The 25901-nt window shown below is 32.0% G+C and overlaps 1 protein-coding gene across 2 annotated transcripts in view; it reads right to left on the bottom strand.

Annotated features, from left to right (window-relative positions):
- LOC114335711 (ITG-like peptide) overlaps nucleotides 1–25901 on the bottom strand; it is a 231914-nt gene that overhangs the window by 29886 nt on the left and 176127 nt on the right. For both annotated transcript variants that reach the window (XM_028285997.2, XM_028286005.2), the window contains exon 3: nucleotides 12404–12536. In XM_028285997.2, coding sequence (XP_028141798.1) covers nucleotides 12404–12536 — 133 coding nt within the window. The remainder of the gene's footprint in view (nucleotides 1–12403; nucleotides 12537–25901) is intronic.

The following is a 25901-nucleotide window of genomic DNA, read 5'->3' on the forward strand; positions in this document are numbered from 1 at the left end:
TAGGAAAAACGCCCTCATTCCCAGAGTTAAATTTTTTGCATTTTTTACGTTCTATATGATTAAGAAATAAAGTTCAGCTGAATTTTAACCCTCCATCCCTCTATTAAGTTTTTGTTTTTATTTTTTTTAGGTGGGATGATATTTTTTAAATAAAAAAAATCACTGGTATAGTAGAAGCTTTTACAAAACATGTATATTTTTTATAAACCTGTAGGTTGAGTGAACATAACCTTACAATGCATTTTTCTTTATTTTTTTAAAAACGCGAAAAACTTTTTTTGGAGATGGCTGCAGGGGTGAGAGCACGCCAAATAGAATTATATTTTGCTGACGTTACAAAATCGAATTTCACAATGGGAGAATCGACGGTTGCTAGGCAACGTGACGTCACTAAAATATTTGCCGTGCTCTCTGTTTTTGTATTTTGTGTATTTTATCAAAACCTATATTCCTAATTTTTTTCAGATTTTTCCGTACGGTGCGCCATGTTGAAAAATCTAAAAAAACTGTTTTTAGAAGGTTTTTGGGAATTTTTGCATTCGAGGGGACATTCTATTTATATCTAAGCGCTAAATGATAGATAAAAAATAGGAGGGTGGTAAATCGGTGCACCATATAAGCTCTTTATTTATTAAACTTGTATTTAAATTAAAACAACCTTTTTGTTAACAATTTTGCTTATATTTCTCTTTAATTTAAAATGCTTTCTTATCATTTTAATGCTAAGAAAAATATAATGCCATTTTCGATAATGAAAATGAGGAAAAAACTTTGGAAAATCTCTATATTGGATGAATTTAATTTATTTTTGAAGGTTTTTTACTTTTATGTACGTTGTCTTTTCAGCCATACTATGCTACAATAAACTTACATGCATAATACAGGAATAGTAATCTCCCCAGGGTAGTTTACAGCTCTACCAGATTGACTCTGACACCGTTTGAAATCCATTGGGAAAGAGCAGTTATACCAGGTAATTACACATATTTGATTGTGTACGACGTACTTGTTAGTGTCGTCGTTAACATTACAGCTGCCGTTATGACCATATTTACCTTGACCTATATTTTATTTGGTTAATTTTATCAGAAATTCAAAAATAGCGGTATAGTTTAGAAATAGACAACATGAAAACGTTTAATATAATTAAGAATTTACATGTTTTGTGGCAAATAGATTTTGTCCGATGCCAGGATCTCTCTCTCTCTCTCTCACACACACACACACACAGGCGCGCGCGCGCGCGCACTCACAACTTTGCTTTAAATATAGTGATTCATGAAAATAAAATTAAGCCCTTTTGCACACATCTGGCCTCTGACAGAAAAAGGGTGGAGAGGAAATTATAGGGGAATATACACACATGTGGAGTGGGGTTTTCAAACATGAAAGAGCAGTAAAAGGAGTGTCAATATTAATAAACAATAAATAGAAAAACCACATACAAGATTACCAGCAAATAAATGAACGACAATAAGGAAAAAGAAGATTTTTTCAACACACTAAAATATGTACTAGACCATAAGGGAAGAAGAAGATTTTTCAACACACTAAAATACCTGTGCCTCCTGATGAGAGACTAATAAGTTTCGAAACCGGTAGAGGTGCTTGCTGCACTCTCTGATTGAACTAGAATAATCATGCGGCTGTAGTTTCGTGTTGCAACGAAATTGAAAATGGTTATTCATTTTTGATTTACATGTTTACTCTGATTGGAGTACGAAGGGAACCATTCTCGTTGGAACATACCGCGCTGAGCAGATGGGATGTGAATTATAAATTGTAAAATTCCCTCATCTTCCTTAGTCTCAGCATCCGTTATGGCTTGCAAATTGTAGAAGCCTCGGAGGTCTTACCAGAGAAGGTTCCCATTATTTTCAATCTGGTAGGATGTAGAGTAAAATTTTTGGATGTTGTTTTATGTGCTATTAGATTGAAAACTTGATTTTTTTGCTAGCAGTTTCCGCTAGGGCATCCCTGCCATTTCCTTCGCTGCAATCCGTGACTGCACGCCAGGGTTTGCCCTAGTTGGGTCAGAGAGAGCAGCATATGTGCCTCCTGATGAGAGACTAATAAGTTTCGAAACCGGTAGAGGTGCTTGCTGCACTCTCTGATTGAACTGGAATAATCATGCGGCTGTAGTTTCGTGTTGCAACGAAATTGAAAATGGTTATTCATTTTTGACTAAAATATGTATTAGACGAGGCAAAGGAAAAAAAAGACTTTCTACTCACTGGAGATTTTAACAGCCTCATAGGAAAGGCAGATATAGTGAGAAGAGTGGAAGAAGACGAAATTAGAAACTAAAATGGAAGTTGGCTAATTGTAATATGTGGTGAATACGATTTAGCCATAACCAATATAATTTAGTATTAAACCATACATGGAAGGAAAATAGTTGAAATCAATGATCGATTATTGATTTAATAATAGTAACAAAAGACAGCAAAGCAATAATGGAGGATGTAATAGTATACAGGCAAGCACAATGTGCAAGTTACCACATATTGGTACTAGGGAAATTAATATACGTGGGAAGACTATAAAAAGACAATATCTTGGGAGACGAGGACATGCAAAAAATTTCAAATAGAAGTAGAATTTTTTTTGGCAACAGTTTAGTATTCGAACACTATAAATACCGGGTGTCCACATATATTTTCCCCCATTTTAACTGCCTATAACTTCTAAACGGCTCAAGATAGAAATATGCGGTTTTCGCTGAAATGTTTTATTTTAGTAAAAGTTTTGTCTGAATGGATTGAATTTTTTATATCGCTTTCAAATACGAAAAAAAATGGCGGATTTTTTAAAAAAGAAGAATGTGTGTGTACTTTGTACGCACGTAAGAAGATATTCTTCTATTATATAATAGGTAATTTAAACGAAGTAAATATACTTAAAAGGTTATTTGTACTTATTTTATTTAAAAATCAAAGTAACTTTCTTATCTACCACTTTCAGAAAAGAAGAATATCTTCAAAAATTATATAATAATATACTTACAATCATAAAATCTATAAAAAAAAAATAAAAAAATAATAACTTGCTTGAGGCTCGAACCCACTTCCCCTCTACCGCGCCGTACGAAATTTGACGGCATTTCAAACTGCACCACATTCGCGTGTACGTCATGTGGGAATATACACAAACTAAACGTTTACACCATAAATTTATATGAATTTAATAAAATTATTAGTTTGATTTTTGTCGAAATAAAATACAACAAAATATAGAATAAGAAAACGATATATGAGATGAAGATTTGTAGAAAGTTTGTTCGTAATCAGATTATGTAAATTAAAGCATTGCCTACTAATAGGTAACTACATTATTTTGTTTACATTTTCCAAATAGATAGGTATTGAAACTATTAGGTATTTCCAACTGAAACATTTAGAATTACGTACCTCCGGCTTTTCAAAACTATTTAAAAAGTCACTATAATTATAAATTTGATTTTATTTCTGTCCACACATGAATAAAAACTAATATTATACAATATTTTTGTTTACCGATAACCTCCATATTGAACAATTATTGACAGATCATTTCAAAATTTCAACACCCAATCAGAGCCCGTATAACCACTAATACCATACTGTCGGTGTGCGCATGCGCGGGGATCAATAAAATTTTACCCTCAATCGATTCGCCGCTAAAGAAGAATATCTTCAAAAACATTGTTGACTTTTTTAATGGAACACCCAGTATATTTTTGTAAATTGAATGAAAGGTCATTCACCTATCCAGCGATATAAAGTTTTTCAAAATCGGTTGTCAAATCATTGAGTAATTAATTTTTAAAATGAGAGGTGCAACGTGGATATCACACACCTAAATAACATAACTGAGCAAATTGATATTATGTTATGTGATTTCCACATTGCATCTCTCATTTTAAAAATTAATTTCTCACTCATTTGACAACCGATTAAAAAAAAGAATGTGTGTGTACTTTGTAAACACGTAAGAAGTTATACTTCTAAATATGATTTCAATGAAATAAATATACTTTCGGACAGTTTAGTTGTATTTTATTTAAAGATTTAATTAATTTTTACTTACTACTTTCCAAAAATTTTTATTAAAAGAATACCAAAAATTAAAAAAGTATTAGAAAACACCAGGATTCGAACCGGGGTCCTCTTGATCTCCACTCCAACGCTCTACCACTGAGCTATACCCTTTTGTTTATCCGGGCTACACGATTTCTCAGAAATAATGACAAACAGACGAAGTGAATTAAAAAATACTTTAAATATTATTACTTATTATTTTATTCCACAAGTCCAAATACACAAAAATTATAATAATAGTTACCTATTTATGATATAAATGTTAAAAGTACAATTTTAAGGCACGTATGTGAAAGTTTCGTGTGAAAGATTCGCTTCGCTCATTCTACAATTCACATAAGTGCCTTAAAAATATACTTTTTAACACGTAGGTACCTATATCATACAATATTTGTTCTACAAACCTCTTATATATCAACAATTATAATTTATTCATTCTCAATTACAAGACAATACCTACAAAAACTTTTACTTGAATTTGACTGACATTCCATTTTTATATTTTTCTTGACATTACATCAAAACTGCCTATATTGTCAATACGTAAATCAGAATAACATCTACTTTTATTTTTGTATATTCTAACAAATTTTAATAGTTTTTTTCTACAAACGTGTTTAAAATGCAATAATACAGTTTAAATTAAATTTTAAAAAACATTTTAAACCACCTTTTTCAAATTGCGCAAGTTGTATTATTAATATTAATGTTAATAAATGAAATATAAATATTTTGACGTTTCACAATTTGACAATTCACTTTTAACTGCAGTCCCTTAAAATTTTTAAAGCACTGGTGCTTTAAAGTAGCATTTTTAACGCTCCTATGGAGTGCTATAAATTGCATTTTTAACACGTTTGTAGAAAAATTTATTTAAAAATACTAATATATTCTTTCCACACCTTTTCTGGACTGATACATACATAAATTAAAACATTTAATAACTAACTCCATACCGCCTGTGTGCGCATGCGCGCAGATTAATAAAATTTCACCCTCAATGAAATCGCGCCTAAACAAGTATAACTTCAAAAATTATATCGCTGGATATGTAAATGATCGTTTTTTCATGTTTTTAGGTAAATGACCATTTTTTTATATAGCTATTAAATAAAAAATGGCGGATTTTTGAACAAAAACGTTGTTGACTTTTTTTATTAAAACACCCAGTATATTTTTTTGTAACTTGAAAAAACGGTCATTTGCATATCCAGCGATATAAAATGTTTTTAAAATCGGTTGTCAAATGACTGAGCAATTAATGTTTAAAATGAGGGATGCAATGTGGAAATCACATAATATAATATCAATTGGACCGCTTTATGTAATAGCGGATTAAGCGCCAAAATGTAGTTTTGAGATAAATCGGTTTAAAGATTTTAAATTTGTTTTTGGTACTATTTCTAAAATATAGTATTGACATGTTTCATATTTAATATATTAATGCAAATGTAAATAGACTTTTACATGTATTTAAAATTTTTTAAAAATAATTTATATTTTAAAAGTTATTCGATCAAATGTCGCCTAATTCGTTAATGATTTTTTAAGATACGCATGAGTTAAGATCCGAATACCGGATTAAGAGACATATTTGGCGCTTAATCTGATGTTTCCTGACAAAGGATGTCTTTAAATTCGATATCTTAAACGTTAGTAGATATGTTATGTTTTGTAATAAAGAATTAACCGACTATTCATGGTGCTTGATTCGTTATTACACTTACAAAGATTCGGATTTTTGTTTATGGCAATGGATTATGCACCATTATTGGCGTTTAGTTCGATATTACAAATCCTAGTGTGAGATTTTTTTTAATAAAATAAAAAATGTCGCTTAATACAGGCATTTAAAAACAGCTTTTTTTAAATTTTTTTTACAAAAAACATATTTTTATACATAGATTTGCACCCTAGCTGCAAGATGGCACTATTATCTCGATTTTGGACTTTTGGCGGTTAATCCGTTATTACATAACGAGGTCCAATTTGCTTAGTAGTTGTTATTTAGGTATGTGATATCCGCGTTGCACCTCTCACTTTAAAAATTAATTACTCAGTGATTTGACAACCGATTTTGAAGAACTTTATATCGCTGGATAGGTGAATGACCTTTCTTTCAATTTACAGAAAAATATACTGGGTGTTCTATTTAAAAAAAGTCAACAACGTTTTTTTCCAAAATCCGCCATTTTCTGTTTTCGTATTTGAAAGCGATATAAAAAATTCAATCCATTCAGACAAAACTTTTACTAAAATAAAACATTTCAGCGAAAACCGCATATTCCTATCTTGAGCCGTTTAGAAGTTATAGGCAGTTAAAATGGGGGAAAATATAAGTGGATACCCGGTATAAAAATAGGCAGAATGCAGAATGAATGTAGAATGAACCACATCATAAATGTATCAACACCCAAACGAAAAATAAATAAAGCGGCAATGTGCTAGGTATTGAACAACACAAGAATAAAATATATAGAGAAATATAGTGACGACCTAGATGATTAAAAGAAAAAAATATACGTTTCGTAAATGGCTAAACCACAGAACCCTAGGAACACGAGAAGAATGTTACCCACAGACAAAAAGTGAAGGACAGACTAAGGCTTGAGAAGAACGAATACTGGAGGAGAATGTGCAGATACTTAGTTAGGTGACACAATGGCGTATAACAGATCAATAAAAGCAATAAAATAGTTTTATCTACACTATGTCATATAAAGTATAAGTTTTTAGTTTGTGAAAACTGTCATTATAGATAGCAGTGCGTGAAGGGTTTAAGTGTGCGTGAAGTAACAATGTATTTTAAATGGGATTTACTTTTTCGCACACCTTCAATGGGTTTTTTTGGCACACTTTCATATAATCAAATATCTTTAACTTCGCGTTGTCATAGTGATGACAATATAAGCAATGACTTACAAGAAAATTTTTGACAGTTTTGTGGTTTGAAAGTAGTTAGGATTTTTAAATGTCAAAGTTCTAAAAATTGTAGAATAGAAATGAATTGCAGTGACGAAGAGTTACAGTTTTTGTTTATCGTAGATAAAATATTGTATGAAACTGTGCGTGAAGTACTTTTTGCGAACTTACGCGATGTATAGCACTCGCTCCGTTATCGCTCGTGCTTTAAAAATCGCGTGTGTTCGCAAAAAGCATACTTCACGAACTGTTTCATAAATAACTATTTTTATTCCAAAAATCGTCTCTTATTTTAACAAGATAGTTATTTATATATCACGGGCATTCAATAGATGTTTACACCCTAAAGAGTTTATATGTCGCCCGAGAGTATAAACATCTAATAATGCACGTGGTACATACAAAACTTTATGTCATACCGGTTCATTGCATCAATTAAAGTTTTAATTGTATTTTATATTAATTAGAAGTAATATTGTATCGCAGCAAGTTTTTAGTACCGTTGCTAGGAAAGTGATGTTGGTTAGCAATTTGTTATCAAGGTCATCGGTACATTATTCTCAAATATTTTACGAATATCCCTACTTTTTCTGTCTTTACACGGCAAATTACCTGTAGTAAAATTCACACTGGTATGGATATACAGGGTGTCCCGGAAAATAGTGCGTTCCTTTAAGGTATGGAGAGAATACACAATTTGGAACAAAAAAGTCCTATACCATTTTTTTCTAAAGTTAACCGTTTCCAAAAAAAAGTTAACATTGTTTTCCATATACCTGTATTTTAATGTTTGGAAATTTTAATAAACTGGCAACATCGTACGCACTACGGAATAATAACCGATAATAAGAACTCGTTTGTGATTGTGATTTACAGTATTTAAAATAATCCAACCTAATAGTAGGTAATACTTATGTATTTACTATTTGTTTACTAAAATTATTTTCTTTTGAAATGTATTGAAATACCTATTGCATAATTTTAAACGAATTACACATCTTTTAACATAAAAACACATCTTTTAACTGAACTAGTATTATGTATTTAGTAAGGTTTAAATGGGTTGAATGCTGAGTATTGCTGAGGGCTTTAACTGAATTACATAGTTTTAATAGTTTACAGTGGAACTTAAATACACCAGATAATGTCTCAGTAATTTGTTTACTTGTGAACTGAAATAACTAAGTTGTACTTACTTGAAAATAATTATTATACCGAATAGATGTTTCAAGTAACCTTTCACAAACATCATTTCACAAACACCAAAACATTTTGAAAGAAATTAATTATAGTATGCCTCTCCATTTAGTGATCTGCCATAAATAATCAACGTAATAACATAATAGGTAATACACTCACGATTCGAAAACATTTTCGGCATTGACACTAAACAGGATTCTTTAAAACTATCTGTTTACTATCTATCTTCTATCTATTTACATGGGACTGTCTATGCTTAAATTTGCGTACCGCACATAGTTGTCAGATTTAAATTTGCATACCAAAATTTATTTTAATTTTTTGGTCAAAAGGTTGCATTTAGAAAAAAATGTTATAAGAGTTTTTTGTTCTACATGGTGCCTTCTACCTATACCTTTAAGGAACGCACTATTTTCCGGGACACCCTGTATAAACATTACTAGAATGTCATTCTGCTTGACAATGTCATCATTAATTTTAAAGAAATGGCTTTTGAATGTTCTTGGATAACTGTTATTTGTATAATTGCAAATTATTAATTCAGTTAATAAATGTGATAATTTTTTCACTATGTATTCAGTGATTGTAATAATAATTTATATGTACAACAAAAACTAATACTCAATCGAGAAAAGAGGAAAAGTGTTAAAGTGATTTTATAATAATATATTGTTACTATGGAACGCTTACAATTTTGAACATCTTTAACAAAAAAAAAATACTTGGATCACAGAATATATCCTGATGTATTCTCTGCTTGGATCTTCCATAAATAATAAACAATAAATAAGTTTTTATTAAGTTCACGTCTCAAATCAATTATTTATCAAATACACTATCAATATTATTTAATCAACAACTTAAAATGTTCCCGATGCCATGTCAAATATTTAAAACTGTGACCGTCTTGTCATCATTTGACTCACTGCGATGTATGACAAAGATAGCGAATGTTCGATTTGGAAAATATCACCACGGACATGGTGTCCATTTTTTTTGAATCCTGAAAAAACTAATAAATATTTATAAAAAATTTAAACGTAGAATGAAAGACTAAATTATTATCGGGGGTCGAAAGTCCCTTAGAATAAATAAAAAGTTTCTTTTGAATGAGATATTTGAAATTAAAAATCACACTACATTTTCTCTTAGTTTTTCACCCCTGTAATTTATTAAAATAAACACTATAAAAGTTTTCAGGAACTTTCGGCCCTCAGTAAGAACGTAATATTTCATTCTGCGTTTAAATTTTTCAAAAATACTTATTAGTTTTCTCAGGATTCGAAAAAAATGAATCCCCATTTGAATAGCATTGCAGCCGAAAATAAGTACCCATCCCTTTAAAGTAAACAAAGGTTTTCTATGTGACATTGTCAAAAAAAGTCAGAATGCAAGAGAAATTCGATATTTCTGAAGACATAGTTAAAAAGCCAAAAAATCTGAGAACCTGTTACCGAAAAAATCCAAAGAAACATACAACAAGGAATACGCTAAATTTCAACAATGAATGAGACCGTACTACTGGCATACTTGGGAGACCTTGGTCAAGTTTTTTCTCCCAGTTCTTTATGGCATAATATTCCATGATAAAGAAGACTGCATTGGTAAACAAAAATATTAACATAGGAAGTTACCATAACTTGAGAGAATATTTGAAACAAAAATCGAAAGGTTATGAGGCGCGGAAGTCTAAAGTCTTATCAAGAGATAACATCTTCTAAATCTAACCTTTTTCTGAAAAAATATGATACCGACATTATGGACAATGAATCGACATTCACCACAAGTGGCGTTGCTTTAACAGGATCTTTTCAAAGTTGTAATTTTTATATTAATCCGTCTAAATAATAAATGAGGCCATGAGAGCCAGAGTGGCCTAACTCAGTTTAACACTACTTGACATATTCAAAGAAAATTATCAGAAGCTGACAATGTCCGATTGTTATACTTAGTAGTTTTATGTTGACCAACAATCATTATTGGTCAACATACAATTACTAAAACAATCGGACATTGATAGCTTCTGCTCATTTTCTTTGATTATGTCAAGTAATGTTAAAATCAGTTATCTCAAACATTAGACAAAACCATAAGAAAAAGAAATACGTGTGGTAGAAAAGCCATCACACTGTTTAACAGTATTTTATGGGACTGATCCATCAGCACAGAAAATAAACATAGGATATAACATGAGTATCACTCTGTACTCTGTACAGCTGTGAGGTATGCTCACTAAAAGAAAGAAAACTGGCAGTGCTGAGAGCAACGGAAATGGATTTTTGGCGAAGAACAGCATGAAGATCTAGAAGAGAAACGATTACCAACAAACGCATTAGAGAAATAACGGGAATCAAACGAACAATCACGGACAACTTATCAACAAAACAACAACTTATCTGGTTCGGACATATACAACTGAAATTAGTCTAGTAAAATAAGATTACACTACATGTAAATCAAAATGTAAATTAGTACAGGTTGGAACAAATTGTGGACGGGGTCGAGTTCACTCCCAATGGTAAGAATTTTACCTGAACTAAAAAAGGTAGAGTCCGAATTGGCTCCCATAGACAAAATTTATTTTACCTAAACATGTCGAAAATATCACCCAGCGTTGTCACTTCTTTCAAATTTTCTCTTTTTGTTAGAAACAGGTACCTTCCTAGAAATATTTATGGGAAAGGAGGAAGACCTAACCCTTCGGTCCTAACTTAACTTTCGGGTATTAGAGTGTAGAGCGCAAACCATCCGATTTCAGGTAAGAGCGCAAAACGGTCGAGCGCATGCCGGCCGACACCGATAATTTGTGTTAAAATTGCCACATATGCCAATGTTGAACTAAAACAAACTCTAAAAGTATTTGTCTAAAAGTATAATTTTCCTATAAAAAGTCTATATCACTATGTAAATTTTCTAAGCAGTATAAATATTACACGATTTGGCAACAATGTCTAATGTTTCCGCGATTATATGAGAGCCTACCCGCATTCATGCGGGAGCCAATTCGTACCCTTCTAAAATATACCTGAACGAAGCGGAGCGAACTCGACTTCACCCCAAATTTTATATCAAAATTTAGGTGAGTACAAAAGATATTTTCAAAATGTATCAAAACCATATAAGGGGATTATTGTTTAAATAATTACAAAGGGGTAATTTTTGCACAATATTTACTTTTTTAACTGCTGAGGTAATTTACATTTTAATGAAGGTCTTTATGGTCTTTATTTATACAAATCTGAAGGACAAATTTTTCACATAAGACTTCATCATTGAAGCTACAACTCTTCGTGAGTCTTTGCCGCGTTTACTATTGCCTTCCATGTTTGTCGGTCCTGTGCCACTAATTCCCATTGTCGCACTCCCATTTTCTCTAGATTTTCTTTGACCGCTTCTTTCCACCTTTTTATAGGCCGCCCTACAGACCTTCTTCAATCTGGCCTTTCCCAGAACACATTGTTTATAAGGCGATTGTCGTTACTGCGTATCACATGCCCTGCCCATATGAGTCTATTAGCCTTTATATCTGACTAGATTTTCTTTTCCGAATAGAGACTCTAGCTCGTTATTGTATCTGCGCCTCCATTCGTTTGTCACGCTATCTCTGCAAGGGCCATATATCATTCGAAGGATTTTACGAAGGATTTCACCTAAGACTTACTAAATTAAATTTGACCCACTATTTATTAAAATAATTATATATAAAATTTAAAAGTCAAATTTGCAAAGAAATATTTTTTGCGTTTTAAATAAGCACTATAAATTATTTTATTTAATAAGAGAAATTGCGCTATGTTACCAGTATTAACATAAGCAAAAAAAATATTTAATAATTTATGAGATATTTAATTTGTTTATCAAATGTTACTATATTTTCAATTTCAAAAACGCGGTTGTTACCAAAAGAATATGAACCTGTTTAAAATCTCATTACTTTTATTTTTATGTATTTTTTCGATAAATGTATTGATAAATTCAAATCATTTTTTTTACACACTTTCAATTTCTCTGAGAACATACACCTGTTTGCCGGTTTGACCTATTTAGCTTTGTTATTAATTTATATTTTGCCCCATCGTTAATAAACATTTTGGTGGATGCGACTTTTTTCTAATAAAAAAAACCCTTCCAATTTGAAACCTTTGTCGTTTAATTTAGTTTAATTAAATTATTCTGTGAAATAAGGAAATACAACAACTTACTTCCATCAACGTCGACACAAATTTGATTAGGGCAACAATATTCGTTGGCTGAACAGGCTTTCATATAACACGGATCATCGTCGCCGCCTTCGCCTAGGGGTTCCTCCAGGGCATTTTCATCCCCGTCGTTTCTCTGAAACAAAAAGTGTGACATCAATTTACGAAAATTAAATGAGTATTCATCATATTATAATATGATTTAGAAGTCGTTTTAAGAATTCTAGTAACTTTTTTGGTAAAAATGATAAATGAATATTTTTTTCTTTTTTTTTTGTTGAAATTGCCGCATCAACCCTTAAAGCTTATTAGCTAGTTTTACAGATTTTACAGATACTAAATTAATACATATTATACTATACTAAATTTTAATAAGCGATGCAGTGCATTAAAACAATGTTTGTGGTTGTTAAATTGTTTAAAACTTATCTACTCGTTCCATAGTAACAGTATATTTTTAAAATCACTTTATCACTTTTTCTCTTTTCTCGATTATTATTTTTATTGTATAGTATATAAATCATTGTAATCAGTGAATACATAGATAGTGAAAAAATAATCCTATTAATTAAATTAATAATAAATTTACGCGATTATACAAGTAACTGTTATTCAAAAATATTCAAAAACTAAAGGAAATAGCCGTCTCTATGTTGCTGATGACGACATCGCTGTCAACTAATGTTTACATCTCCTGCATAGCTTATGTGAATAAACTGTAATTACAAATTACAAAATAATAGACAGGTATGGACATTTGTTTTCGGAGCATACGGCTTTGAATGCAATAAGTTAGATTCTTGATTTGCAATTAATTAATTAAGCATTGTAAATTTCAAGACAAGGTCGCGAAGTTTTATATTTAATTCATTTGTTCCACTGGATACGCTGCACTGAACTGAGATCTCTGATTTGAAATTAACCAATGTAAATTTCAATATAACGTTGCGATGTTTTAAAATGAATTCATTTGGTCGACTGTAATTCCTTTACCGCTGGCTACCGCACCTTCGCGTGTCTTCGTAAGCAAACGATGTAATCCGATGGAGCACCGGCCGCCCGCGACGCCGCCGTGCCTCAAAAGAACTGGCGGGTTGTTTTTTTGTTGTATTTTTCAAGCGCAATCGCGATCGTTATAAATATGTAATATATGTTAGGAATATCTTCAAGATATGACAAGTTTTATCGAGAAAGAGCTCCGAAATAAAAAAGGTAATGGTTCAAAAGTTACAATCTTATTGTTTATTTATAACTATGACAGGTTGTATCTCCTTAACCGCTGCCTGTAACTGAACATTTTTCTTTTAAAAGACGCGTCTTATCTATTCCTTTCCAACGTAATTTTTCTGAATTTAATTTAAAATAATAGTTAAGGTAGGGGAGCCCATGCGGGGATTTTTGCAGTTACTCGAGCGCGTCAGATTATCACATGGGAGAAACCTTGTACCCCGTAAATGTACCTCTACCATATATTGGCTCTTAATACAGGGGAGTTCGTTAAAGGGGGTCCGAAAAAAATCTATTCTTACAAAAACTCGAAAGCGTCAGATTAAGATACTGTAAGTTAATTACATGCAAAACAGTGTATATTTCAAACATCTGACGATTTTTCAGAAATGAAAGTTTCACAAGAAGAAAGCGAATATTTCGCGAGATAAACGTCAGATCGACTTCGCACAGAGAGGGGTGTGGGGTAAATTTAAAATTTTAAATACGAACACCGTGATATTTTGCGAACTGAACATTCGATCGAAAAACTGAAAAATGCACATATTTTCAATAATTTTGAAAAATCTATCGAATGGTGGGGTGGGGGGTTACTTTGAAATCTTAAATAGGAGCCCCCATTTTTTTATTGCAGATTTTGATCCCTTACGTAAAAATAAGTAACTTTTATTCGAGACATTTCTTAGAATTATGCATAAATAGCGCTATAATCGGAAAAAACGATAGTTGGAAATAGAAAATTAAATTAAAAAATGGAAAGTCCCCCCCCCCCCTTTATGGAAAACTTAACTTTTTTGATTTTAGGACCTAATTTTCACAACCCAATAAGTTCCCATAACGCTCGAGAACTGCAAATTTTGCATACTTTCCTCCCCTACTATTACGGAGATATTATATTTGTTTATTAACCAAAAAATGGTTTACACATTTAAAAAATTCCGAAGGCCGCTCAAATTATCTGATTTCACTTTAAAGGGTGTTGGAAAGGTCTAATGTTATTTTATATTTAAAAATGTTGACAAACTTCTATTTATGGTTTAGTTTATATTGTCGTAGAACGTAGATTTTAAAGAACGTGTTTTTTTTTAATTTAGATTGCAAATTTGGTAGACTGTTTAACTATATCGATTTTCTAGACGAATTAGGAAGGTCCTAAGAGTAATCTAAGTGGTTGAAAAACATTGAATAAAAAAATGCTGGTTTTCCCCTCTTCTTGTATTTATTCCTAGTTTACAGTAAGGGTAATAAACTAAAACATTTTTAACCACTCGAATCTTAAGCCGGCCACTCACGATACTGCGGCGTCGTTTAATTTTGTCGAATTCGACTAATTGGCATGAATTTTAATCGTGTGTGACCGGGTATTCAACAAAATCGTTACAATTTTACCATAGAGAGATTGGCTTGTCTGCTGCAGTACTACAGAATTGATATCATCAACGATTTTGTCGAACTACACCGTAGTACTGTGAGTGGCCGGTTTTAGAGAAAATTCAATTAACGCTATTCTATATTATTACAACTTTGCTCCAAAATGAACCGTTTTAAAGCTATAAGCAAAGAAAGGAGAAATCGTATATTGTACAACAAGAGAGAAAAAAGACATATTTCTCACGAGCGCAGAGCACGAGGCGAGTGCCGCAAATTAAGCGAGAGAGAAATATGTCATTTTCTCTCGTGTTGTACACTGTACTTTTTCTCTGGATGCGTTTTTGTCAAGAGTTCAAACTTCAAAATTAAATAATTTAGGTGCTTTTAGGTATATTATATGCCTTAATTGAAATAAAATACATATATACACATAGGTATTTAATATTCTTAATATTTATATACTTTATTTATTTAAAATTATAATTCAGAGTTGAACAGTCTTAAAAGGTAATTTTTGATAAGTTTTGACAAGTTTGAACACATTTTGTTTGACAAAAATAATTGTGTTTGTATTGTGCATGTTACCATCGAAATGATGATCATATGTATGTAAACGGGCGTTGAACCCGCGAGAAAAAATATTTCTCACTGCAATGGCCGACTTTTCTCACTGCCTGAGAAATTGTTCATTTTGAATATATGTAAGTAGTGAGAGAAGTTGCACATTGTATAACATCCATAGAAAAAAAAAATTAATCATTTTTAAATATTTTGATTTTTTTATTAATATTCCTGACCTATCTGAGACTGAGGGAATAGTATATTGTACAAACATTGGGAAAAAGACATATTTCTCACGAGAGCAGCAGTTTGTTTATACGAGCCGAGGCACGAGGCGAGTGCCGCAAATCAAGCGAGGGAGAAATATGTCCTTTTTCATGTGTTGTACACGGTACTTTTTCTATGGAAGCGGTTTTGTCAAGAGTTCAAACTTCAAAATTAAATAATTTAGGTGCTTTAGGTATATTATATGCATAAATTGAAATAAAATACATACTATATATATTATACTTACATGTAGGTATTTAATATTCTTAAATGTTATATGCGTTATTTATTTAATATTCTAATTAACAGTTATTTTTGAAAAGTTTTGAAAGGTAATTCCTGGTATGTTTTGATTTAAGACATTTTGTTTGACAACATTAATTGTGTTTATATTGTGCATGTTACCATGGAAACGGCGATCATATAATGGAAAACCGTAGGATAACCTGTGAGAAAAAATATTTCTCACAGTAATGGTCGATTTTTCTCACTGCGTGATAAATTTTTCGTTTTGAATGTATGTAAGTAGTGTGAGAAGTTGCACATTGTATAGCATCTATAGAAAAATTAACACTCAGGTGCAAAAAAGTCGATCCACTGAAGATTTGGACATTTTTAATATATCGTATTTCCTAAACCTGTTGTCCGATTTAAGTGATTTTTTTACCATGTTATAGCCTTATTCATTAACAATATGGCTGTAATAATATTGTTACTAGACAGGTAAATTGTCAGTGTATACCGGGTGTACGAATCAAACTGTGTTTTTTCTCAAAGTTCGCATCACCCTGTGGACTATTCTAGCATTTATAAAATACTGAAATTACAACCCAGCTATAGCCCCATGTTTTCCTAAATTTTTTTTTTTAGATTCATTCGCTTATGTTGAATAATAAAACAGTTAGGCACTTTAACAACGGGCCATGTTCGTTATCAGTACAGTGTTTTTCTAAATAAGTGAGACAAACTTTAAGTGGTAATTTTACATGAGAAAATAATGACAGTTTACTTTATAATCATATATGTCCGCAAACGCTTCGTTTCCGAGATTAGGATGTTAAATTTTTTTTACAAACTGACTATTTATTTATTGCTTTAAAACAAGTTAAGATATGCAAATCAAAGGGCCTAGCCGGGTAAGATGGTGAAAAGTGCCCCCAGCTCGATTTAAATTCCATATAGGCCAATTTTTAGCACATATAGAGGAACTCACTTTCTGAAATTTCTAGCCCCCTAGGTGGTCACGTGACCCCCTAGAGCCTAATTAGGCTTTTTATGTTTTTATTTTTTATCTCAGGCGCATCAAGAGCTAGCCAAAAACTTTATTATAAAAAGTTGAAAGTTCCAAAACGATCGATAAGAAAAATTTTTTTTTTAATTTTTTGGCGGGAAATTCGAATTTTTAGAACAATTTTAAACTTTTAAATGACTCTGAAAAAAAACTAAGACACTCGTTTTTACGAAAATAAATTATAATGTGTATTTTTGCACAATCTTTCACCCTGAATTTTTTCAGATTTTTAAAATTGGTGAAACGTACCTTTAAAAATAAAAAACTGCATTTTTTCAGTTTTTTTTTCGTATTTTGAAACAATTTTATACATATTTTTCAAAAAAGGCAACACTATCACTAGAATAGGTAAAATGAAAAATAATTGGGGTTTGCTTAATAAAAATTTTTTGTAAAGCCATCCATTTTTAAAATACAGGGCGTTGAAGAAAACAAAATTTTACACATTTTTTACGATTTTGCTGAAACTACTGGCAACATTGTAATAAAACTTGGCGGGATTTAAGAGCTGGTTATTGTGCATATTTTGACATACAATTAATGATTTGATATTCGTCATTGGCTCGCATAGGGGTAATGGTCTGAACTTTTTAAAGAATAAAGATAGTACGCCACTGACATATTTCAAATTAACAATCGTTTTTTAATTTCTCGTTCAATTTGTGACAAAAAATGTTTTTTTTTTATTTTTTCATACGACGCGCCATTTTTATTCAAAAAATAAAAGATCTTAACCCTTACAAAGTATTTGAACTTCTAGTAGTTTCTACATTCTACATCTACATACATAATAAACTCATACATCCATTATCAAAATTAATTCGAATACTTTGGAAGCGTTAAGATATTTTATTTTTTGCAGCAAAACAGCGCGTCGTATGAAAAAATCAGAAGATAGATTTTTTATTGCAAATTGAACGAGGAATTCAAAAATGATTGTTAATTTGAAATATGTCAGTGGCGTACTATCTTTTTTTCTTTGAAAAGTTCAGACCATTACCCCTATGCGCGCCAATGATGAATATTAAATCCTTAGTTGTATTATTACAATTACTATTGCAAGTTTGCAATGTACTATTACAAGTTTTATTACAATGTTGCCAGTAGTTTCGGCAAAATCGTAAAAAATATGTAAAATTTTGTTTTCTTCAACGCCCTGTATCTTGAAAATGGATGGCGTTACAAAAAATTTTTATGAAGCAAATCCCAATTTTTTTTCAGTTTTTTACCTATGCTAGTGACGGTGTTAAATTTTTTGAAAAATATGTATAAAATTGTATCAAAAAAACGAAAAAAAAACCGAAAAAATGCGGTTTTTTATTTTTAAAGGTACGTTTCACCTATTTTAAAAATCTGAAAAAATTCAGGGTGAAAGATTGTGCAAAAATACACATTACAATTAATTTTCGTAAAAACGAGTGTCTTAGTTTTTTTTTTCAGATTTATTTAAAAGATGAAATTTGTTCTAAAAATTCGAATTTCCCGCCAAAAAAATAAAAAAAAAATTTTCATATAGATCTTTTTGAAATTTAAAACTTTTTTAAATAAAGTTTTTGGCTAGCTCTTAATGCGGCTGAGATAAAAAATAAAAACATAAAAAGCCTAATTAGGCTCTAGGGGGTCACGTGACCACCTAGGGGGCTAAAAATTTCAGAAAGTGAGTTCCTCTATATGTGCTAAAAAGTGGCCTATATGGAATTTAGATTGGGTTGGGGGCACTTTTCACCATCTTACCCGGCTAGGCCCTTTGGTGGTTTTAAGACTTAGTTATTGCACATTTTTTGACATACAATTAAGAATTTTATATTCACCATTTATTAAGGGTAATACGATCGGTCATAATACCCGTTTGCGCGCCAATGGTGAATATTAAATTCTTAATTGTATGTCAAAACATGTGCAATTACTACGTCTTAACACGCACCAAATTGATTTGCATATCTCAACTGGTTTTAAAGCAATAAATAAATCGTCAGTTTGTAAAAAAAAAATTAAACATCCCGTATCTCGGAAACGAAGCGTTTGTGGACTTATGATTATAAAGCAAACTGTCATTATTTTCTCGTGTAAAATTACCCCTTAAAGTTTGTCGCACTTATTTAAAAACACCATGTACTGATGACGAACATGGCCAGTTGTTAAAGTACCTAACTTTTTTATTATCCAACATAAATGAATGAATCTAAAAACAGAATGTTAAGAAAACCTGGTCTGTAGTTGGTTTTTAATTTCAGTATTTTATAAACGTTAGAATAGTCCACAGGGTGATGCGAATTTTAAGAAAATAACACAGTTTGATTCGTACACCCGGTATCAGTGGCGTAGCGTAGTGGGGGCGGTAGGGGCGGCCCGCCCCGAGCGGCATTTTTTAGGGGGCGGCAAAATTTAACAATAAATAATAAAAATATTTTGTAAATATTTGAACCATTTTATATTTTTATCGCAACTGCAAATTCGGACCGATTGAAAGGAGCACGGAATTTATCATTACTTATTTTGTGACGAATTCGGGGAATAATTCCTTTTCTTTGAATGATATTTATTGCGACTGGCAACAACGTCTATACTGACTTGTGGGAATAGTGGGAAATCCCCGTTTATGACTAACAATCAGCAAAATCTTTTTCGGCACTTTAGAACGTTGCTATTCTTTTTTTTTTCTCATCGACACATCGTTGGGCAGTTCTGATAGCAGCTACAGGCAAAAGAGGGATTCAAGACACGCGGTTGAGTGCAAGAGGCTATGCCGTAGATGTGACATGGCATCATTACAAAGACATTCTCGTCACTTTGGAAAAACTGACAGAGGCAGATGAAAGCTTAAACACTAGAACAGATGCAGGTGCTTTACTAGTTTCGATGCAGTCATTTTCGTTAGATAGAGTTATTGTAGAAATTCGTGAGCATTTTCAACAGCAACAACACTGAATGTAATCTAGGCTACGCATCTGACGAAATTGACGTGCAGGGTTTCAAGCTAGAAAAACTTCGACTGCGGACTTTCGTTGCTGCTACAGGCAACGAAATTGATTAATGCAGACTCACTTGAATTATTTAAATTTATTGTTAAATCCAAGCTGGAAGATATTCTGCCCAATATTTTAATAATGTTTCGAATATTTTTCACAGTTGCTATAAGCAATGCCAGCTGTGAAAGGAGTTTCTCAAAATTGAAAATGATTAAAAATTATTTAAGATCGACAATGAGTACTCTAAGACGAACTAATTTGGCTATTTTGTCTATTGAGCAAGAGGTGTCTGATGCGATAGACATTGATGGTGCAATAAAAGACTTTGCTCTTAAAAAAGTAGGCGTACAAATTTTTAATTGAAGACGGAAGTTTTGTTTTTAATTGTAACAAAATACTCATAATATATTACTTTTCAATAAAAATAAAAACATAACATTATAGTATCGTTCTAGTTCTAATGAAAAATTGATTTTATTTAATTTTGTCGATCGTCAAGGTGTACCTAATCTTAAGTGATCGGTACATAAGTTATATCAATATAAATATAAACGTGATTGTAAAGCTTAGATAAACTTTTTTATTTAAAATCCAACCTGTATAATGCAAAATAATGATGACTGTTCTTGCCGAAAAGTTCTCTATAATTAATGTATGTAATGTACAATAAATTAAAAGACCTAAATAAGAGGGCGGCAAAATTGTCTTCCGCCCCAGGCGGTCGACACTCACGCTACGCCACTGCCCGGTATACAATGACAGTCTAACTGTCTAGCAACGATATTATTACAGCGATATTGTTAATGAATAAGGCTATAACATGGTAAAAAAATCACTTAAATCGGACAACAGGTTTAGGAAATTCGAGACATCAAAAATGACCAAATTTTCAGTGGATCGATTTTTTTGCACCCGAGTGTATATTATTGAAGTTACACAACTTTTTCTGCAAAAATCAGAATGTCACCTGTCGCATATACTTCAAAACAGATCCGCCCTCGTCTATTTTATTAAAAACATTATGCTATTTTACATATTTCCTATATAGTCCTGTCGCCAGGGGGGGTACAACGGCCTCCTTAATTCAGATGGACTTACCCAAGTTTTTTTTATTTATTTTGACCCGTAGAATACGAATTTTTTGGGTAACAGTTGATCCGGATGTCGATAAGATTGTTATAGACAAAGAACTTGAGGAATTACATAACAGTGATTTCTCGCAAAAAAAACATCTTTTTGTATTTTTTGGGTCATTGTAGGCAAAAAATGCTCTGACAAGTTTTTTCGTAGGATGCATAGTTTTCGAGATAACCGCGGTTGAACTTTCAAAAAATCGAAAAATTGCAATTTTTGAACCCGAATAACTTTTGATTAAAAAATAAAGTAGCAATTCTGCTTACCGCATTTGAAAGTTTAAGTCAAATTATATCGGTTTTGATTATTTGCATTGCTAAAAATTTATTATTTTATTGGTAAACAAAGCTATAAACACCTAGTGCGTGAGTGATGTTTTCAATGATTTCTCATTTAAAATCTAACGAGTAGGTAGAGTAGCTACAAGTGCAAGCGAGGCAATTTCTACGTAGCATGCGTTAAAACGCATGTATTAGGCACGGGAAACACTATGTGTTTATAGCTTTGTTCAGCAGTAAAAAAAGAAATTTTTAGCAATGCAAATAATCAAAACCGATATAATTTGACTTAAACTTTCGAATGCGGTAAGCAGAATTGCTACTTTATTTTTTAATCAAAAGTTATTCGGGTTCAAAACTAGTAGGAATATTTTTTGCTTAAAATGACCCAAGAAATACAAAAATATGTTTTGTTTTGCGAGAAATCGCTGTTATGTAATTCCTCAAGTTCTTTGTCTATAACAATCTTATCGACATCCGGATCAACTGTTACCCAAAAAATTCGTATTCTACGGGTTAAAATATATAAAAAAATCTTGGGTAAGTCCATCTGAATTAAGGAGGCCGTTGTACCCCCCCTGGCGACAGGACTGATATTGTTATTAGCTGAACTAAAACTAAGCTAATTACGGAGAAAATTTTTTCATGAAATTACAAAGACAAAAAAAAACGTATAAACTGTCAAATAACAAGCTTAATGGGACATCAAATTTATTTGAAGAAAAATTTACACAACTCCATCACCAACACATGCTCCAATTTTTATCTCACGTAATGGACCATTATTCTTTATTACCTTTGGAAGTTACAAAATGGCAATTTTCGCTTGCTTGTTAGTGATAGCACATAACTCAAAGTTATTCGATAAAAACAAATGTAAAAAACCATTCCATGAAATTGCTCCATATCGTGGGCGTAAGTCGGTGAGGAGAAGGTGAATAAATAACAAAGTTTTTATGAGGTCGTTTAAAACTTCGCAACTATTAGGAGTTTATATGTACACACACCCAAACTTATATGGAATCATCTGATATTTCTTATTATTTCGTGCGAATTTAAAAAAACGAATACACGAAGTCAAACATAATTTATTTCAAAGCAATTTAATAACAAATACGCAACAATTAAATAATAATAATAATATACGTTTATTCAAATCAATAGTAATTACAATAATTTACAATTTCGGTTTACTTACACTAAAATAAACGTAAAAAAAAAGTCTTAAAAGCATAAACATGCTTGTTGACTTAATCTGTCTAATATTGACAAGTTTATGTTTATTGTTTTTTTTTTTACAAATCATTATTTTATTTTACAGTTTCTAATCTAATTTCTATGTTTTTTTTATCTAGTATAATTTAAATTTATTAAATTGTTACACAACTCCCTGTTTTCTTTTACCCAAGCAGTAACTAATTTTTTATACAAACAAAAATTTTTTATATTTTTAAAATTTATGGGCAATTGATTGTAAATTCTTGGAGCAAAATATTTAATTGACCGTTGCGTGATTGTTTTTAAAGTGTGAAGACATTCGACATTCAATTTTCTTCTTGTTTCATAATTTGACACTTTTACTTTAAGAGGAATTTTATCTTTATGAATATTTTTAAGTAACTCTAAGCAGTACAATTGCCGAACATCAAGAACCTGAGTTTCATGAAAAAGTTGGTCTGAGGGATATGTTTTTCGTTTTCCATATATTAGTTTAAGAAACCATTTCTGAGTATTTTGAAGGGTCACCAGATGGCAATCAGCTACTCCACCCCATCCTAAAATCCCATATACAAGATGAGATTGTACCAGAGACAGGTAAAGCATTTTAAGCTGTTCAACATCCAAAAACTCTTTTAAATAACGGAATTTTGGTAGCAGTCCTCGAATTTTTCTTATAATATTTTTTATTTGTAAGTCCCATTTAAGGTGCCTGTCAATTAAAACTCCTAAATATTGTATGTGCTCTGCTTTAGATATTTGTTGTTTTTTATTTATTTTTAATGAATTAAAAGTTGGCAGAGAATTTTTATATATTGCAAAAGGTATATATTTAGTTTTTTCATAGTTTAATGTGAGTTTGTTTATTTGCAACCATGTTTTTATAATTTTAAAGTCTTGTTCTGCTATAATTTTAAGATCTTCCCAATTATCTGCCTTATAAAAAATTGCAGTGTCATCAGCAAAACTAATTATGTTTCCAACAGTTTTTAGTTTGAGCATGTCATTAACATATAGTGTAAAAAGTAGAGGGCCTAAAACGGTCCCTTGCGGTACGCCATAATTAATTACTTCAGGATCACTTTTGACACCATCAATTTCTACAAATTGTTTTCTGTCAGTTAAGTAACTTTTTAGTAATGTCAAAACCCTTCCTCTCAGACCATACTTCTCAAGTTTTTTCAACAAGATCTCGTGAGATATCGTGTCAAACGCCTTAGAGAGATCGACGAATATGCATAAACTACGTTTATTAGACTCAAAAGCTTCTGATATTTGTGATGTTAGTTTACAAATCGCATCTTGTGTCGATTTTCTTTCTCTAAAACCGTATTGGCAATCCGATATTATACTAAACCTATCAAAAAAACTTACTAATCTATTTTTTAAAATTTTTTCAAATATTTTGGAAAAAACAGACAACAAAGAGACTGGTCTGTAGTTAATCACGTCTTCTTTATTTCCTTTTTTAAACAGAGGTTTGATTGTGCCTATTTTAAGACATTCTGGAAAGCAACCATCCTGAAAACATGCATTAATGAGAAAAGTTAAAGGAGTAATAATTTCTTCCTTAACCCATTTAGCGCCAAAGGTGCGAAAACGCACCATTTTTTTGTAGAATTTTTTTTTGGCAATTCGTTAATTTTTTTTAAATCTTTGTATTTTTTAAGCAACCAGAAGATATAAGTGTAACTAAATTTAATTTTGTTTAATTTCCAAACTCATGCTTTCATCACAAAAATATTTTCTAAATGTCCGACATTTTCAATCTTTCGACGCAACTTTATTTTTACTGTAGTAATTTTATCGGCATAACACTTTTGTGGTCAAATAAATTAAAACATTACTTTTTTAACCTATTTGTACACCAATTGTTATAAAAATACAAAAAAAATAATTTATGAGTCATCAAATCTCGTGTTTGAAAATAATGGTTCGATAACGAACCATTGGCGGAAGTCGACATATAATCCTGTCTGATCAGGAATAAGTTCAAGGTGATGCACAGGCAGTAATTTGTTGGGATATTTCTTTATTATGTGTAAAAACACGTATCCACTATGCTTTCACTCCGAGCTAATGCAACTGCTCCACATAGTGGACACGTTTGGCGCTCCCGGGCTGTGCAATTTTGCGCACTCTGCCTCGGCGCTCCAATCTGGGGCGGTTTATACGTAAGGGAGCGCATACCGTATCGATTGGAGCAGTTGCAGGGAGCGCGGAGCGCAAGAAGTTCGTGAACATAGTGGATGGTTGGCGCTCTCGGACGATGCAACAGTGTGCGCTCCGCCTCAACGGTCCAATAGGTGGCGGTTTAAATGTAGAGGAGCGCATGCATGTAGATGGGAGCAGTTGCAGGGAGCGCGGAGCGCAAGAGGTTTGTAAACATAGTGAATGGTAGGCACTCCCGGACCGTGCAACAGTGCGCGCTCCGTCTCGGCGTTCCAATTGGTGTCGGTTTATATGTAGAGGAACGCATACCGTATCGATTGGAGCAGTTGCAGGGAGCGCGGAGTGCAAGAGGTTCGTGAACATAGTGGATGGTTGGCGCTCCCGGACCGTGCAACAGTGCGCCAAAGACCGTGCGGCAGTGCCTCGGTGGTCCAATATTACGAACATAGTGGATACGTACCTTTAGAAAGACGGGTATTCTGGTATTCAGTTTTGTTATAATCTAGGGTGTGGGAGGGGGGGGGGGCTTCATAAGGGAGGATGTGTAGTGTTGTAGACAGTAGACAATATGTCGATTCGTCGAATTTATGCAACTGGCACAGTGCAAGATGCAGGATTGGAAAGTGTAAACTTCAAATATCTAAAATAATTTCTAAAAAGGATAGAGGGCCGTTCGACTTCATTTTTGACAAAGAAGCTGAAGAAGGTGTAGGCAATGTTCTAACCATATTATTTTTGTTTATGAAAACTTCCAGATCCATTTACACTCTAAATGTTTTGAGACTTTTCACAACAAATAAAATTGTGTATTTCAATTTTTATATCTCATTTCCGCCAAAGGTTCGAAAACGAACCATTTTGTTGTTGTGACACCTGCCATTATCAAAGTGTAAAAAAATTTTTTTACGAATGTTTAAGTTTATTTTACTCTAGTTAATCAAATATATTACATATTATTGCAGTATTTCTTTGCTTGGCGGTTAATGGGTTAATTTGTTTGATGGTTTCTGTCT

This window comes from Diabrotica virgifera, chromosome 6 (assembly GCF_917563875.1).
Source record: "Diabrotica virgifera virgifera chromosome 6, PGI_DIABVI_V3a".
Taxonomy (NCBI): domain Eukaryota; kingdom Metazoa; phylum Arthropoda; class Insecta; order Coleoptera; family Chrysomelidae; genus Diabrotica; species Diabrotica virgifera.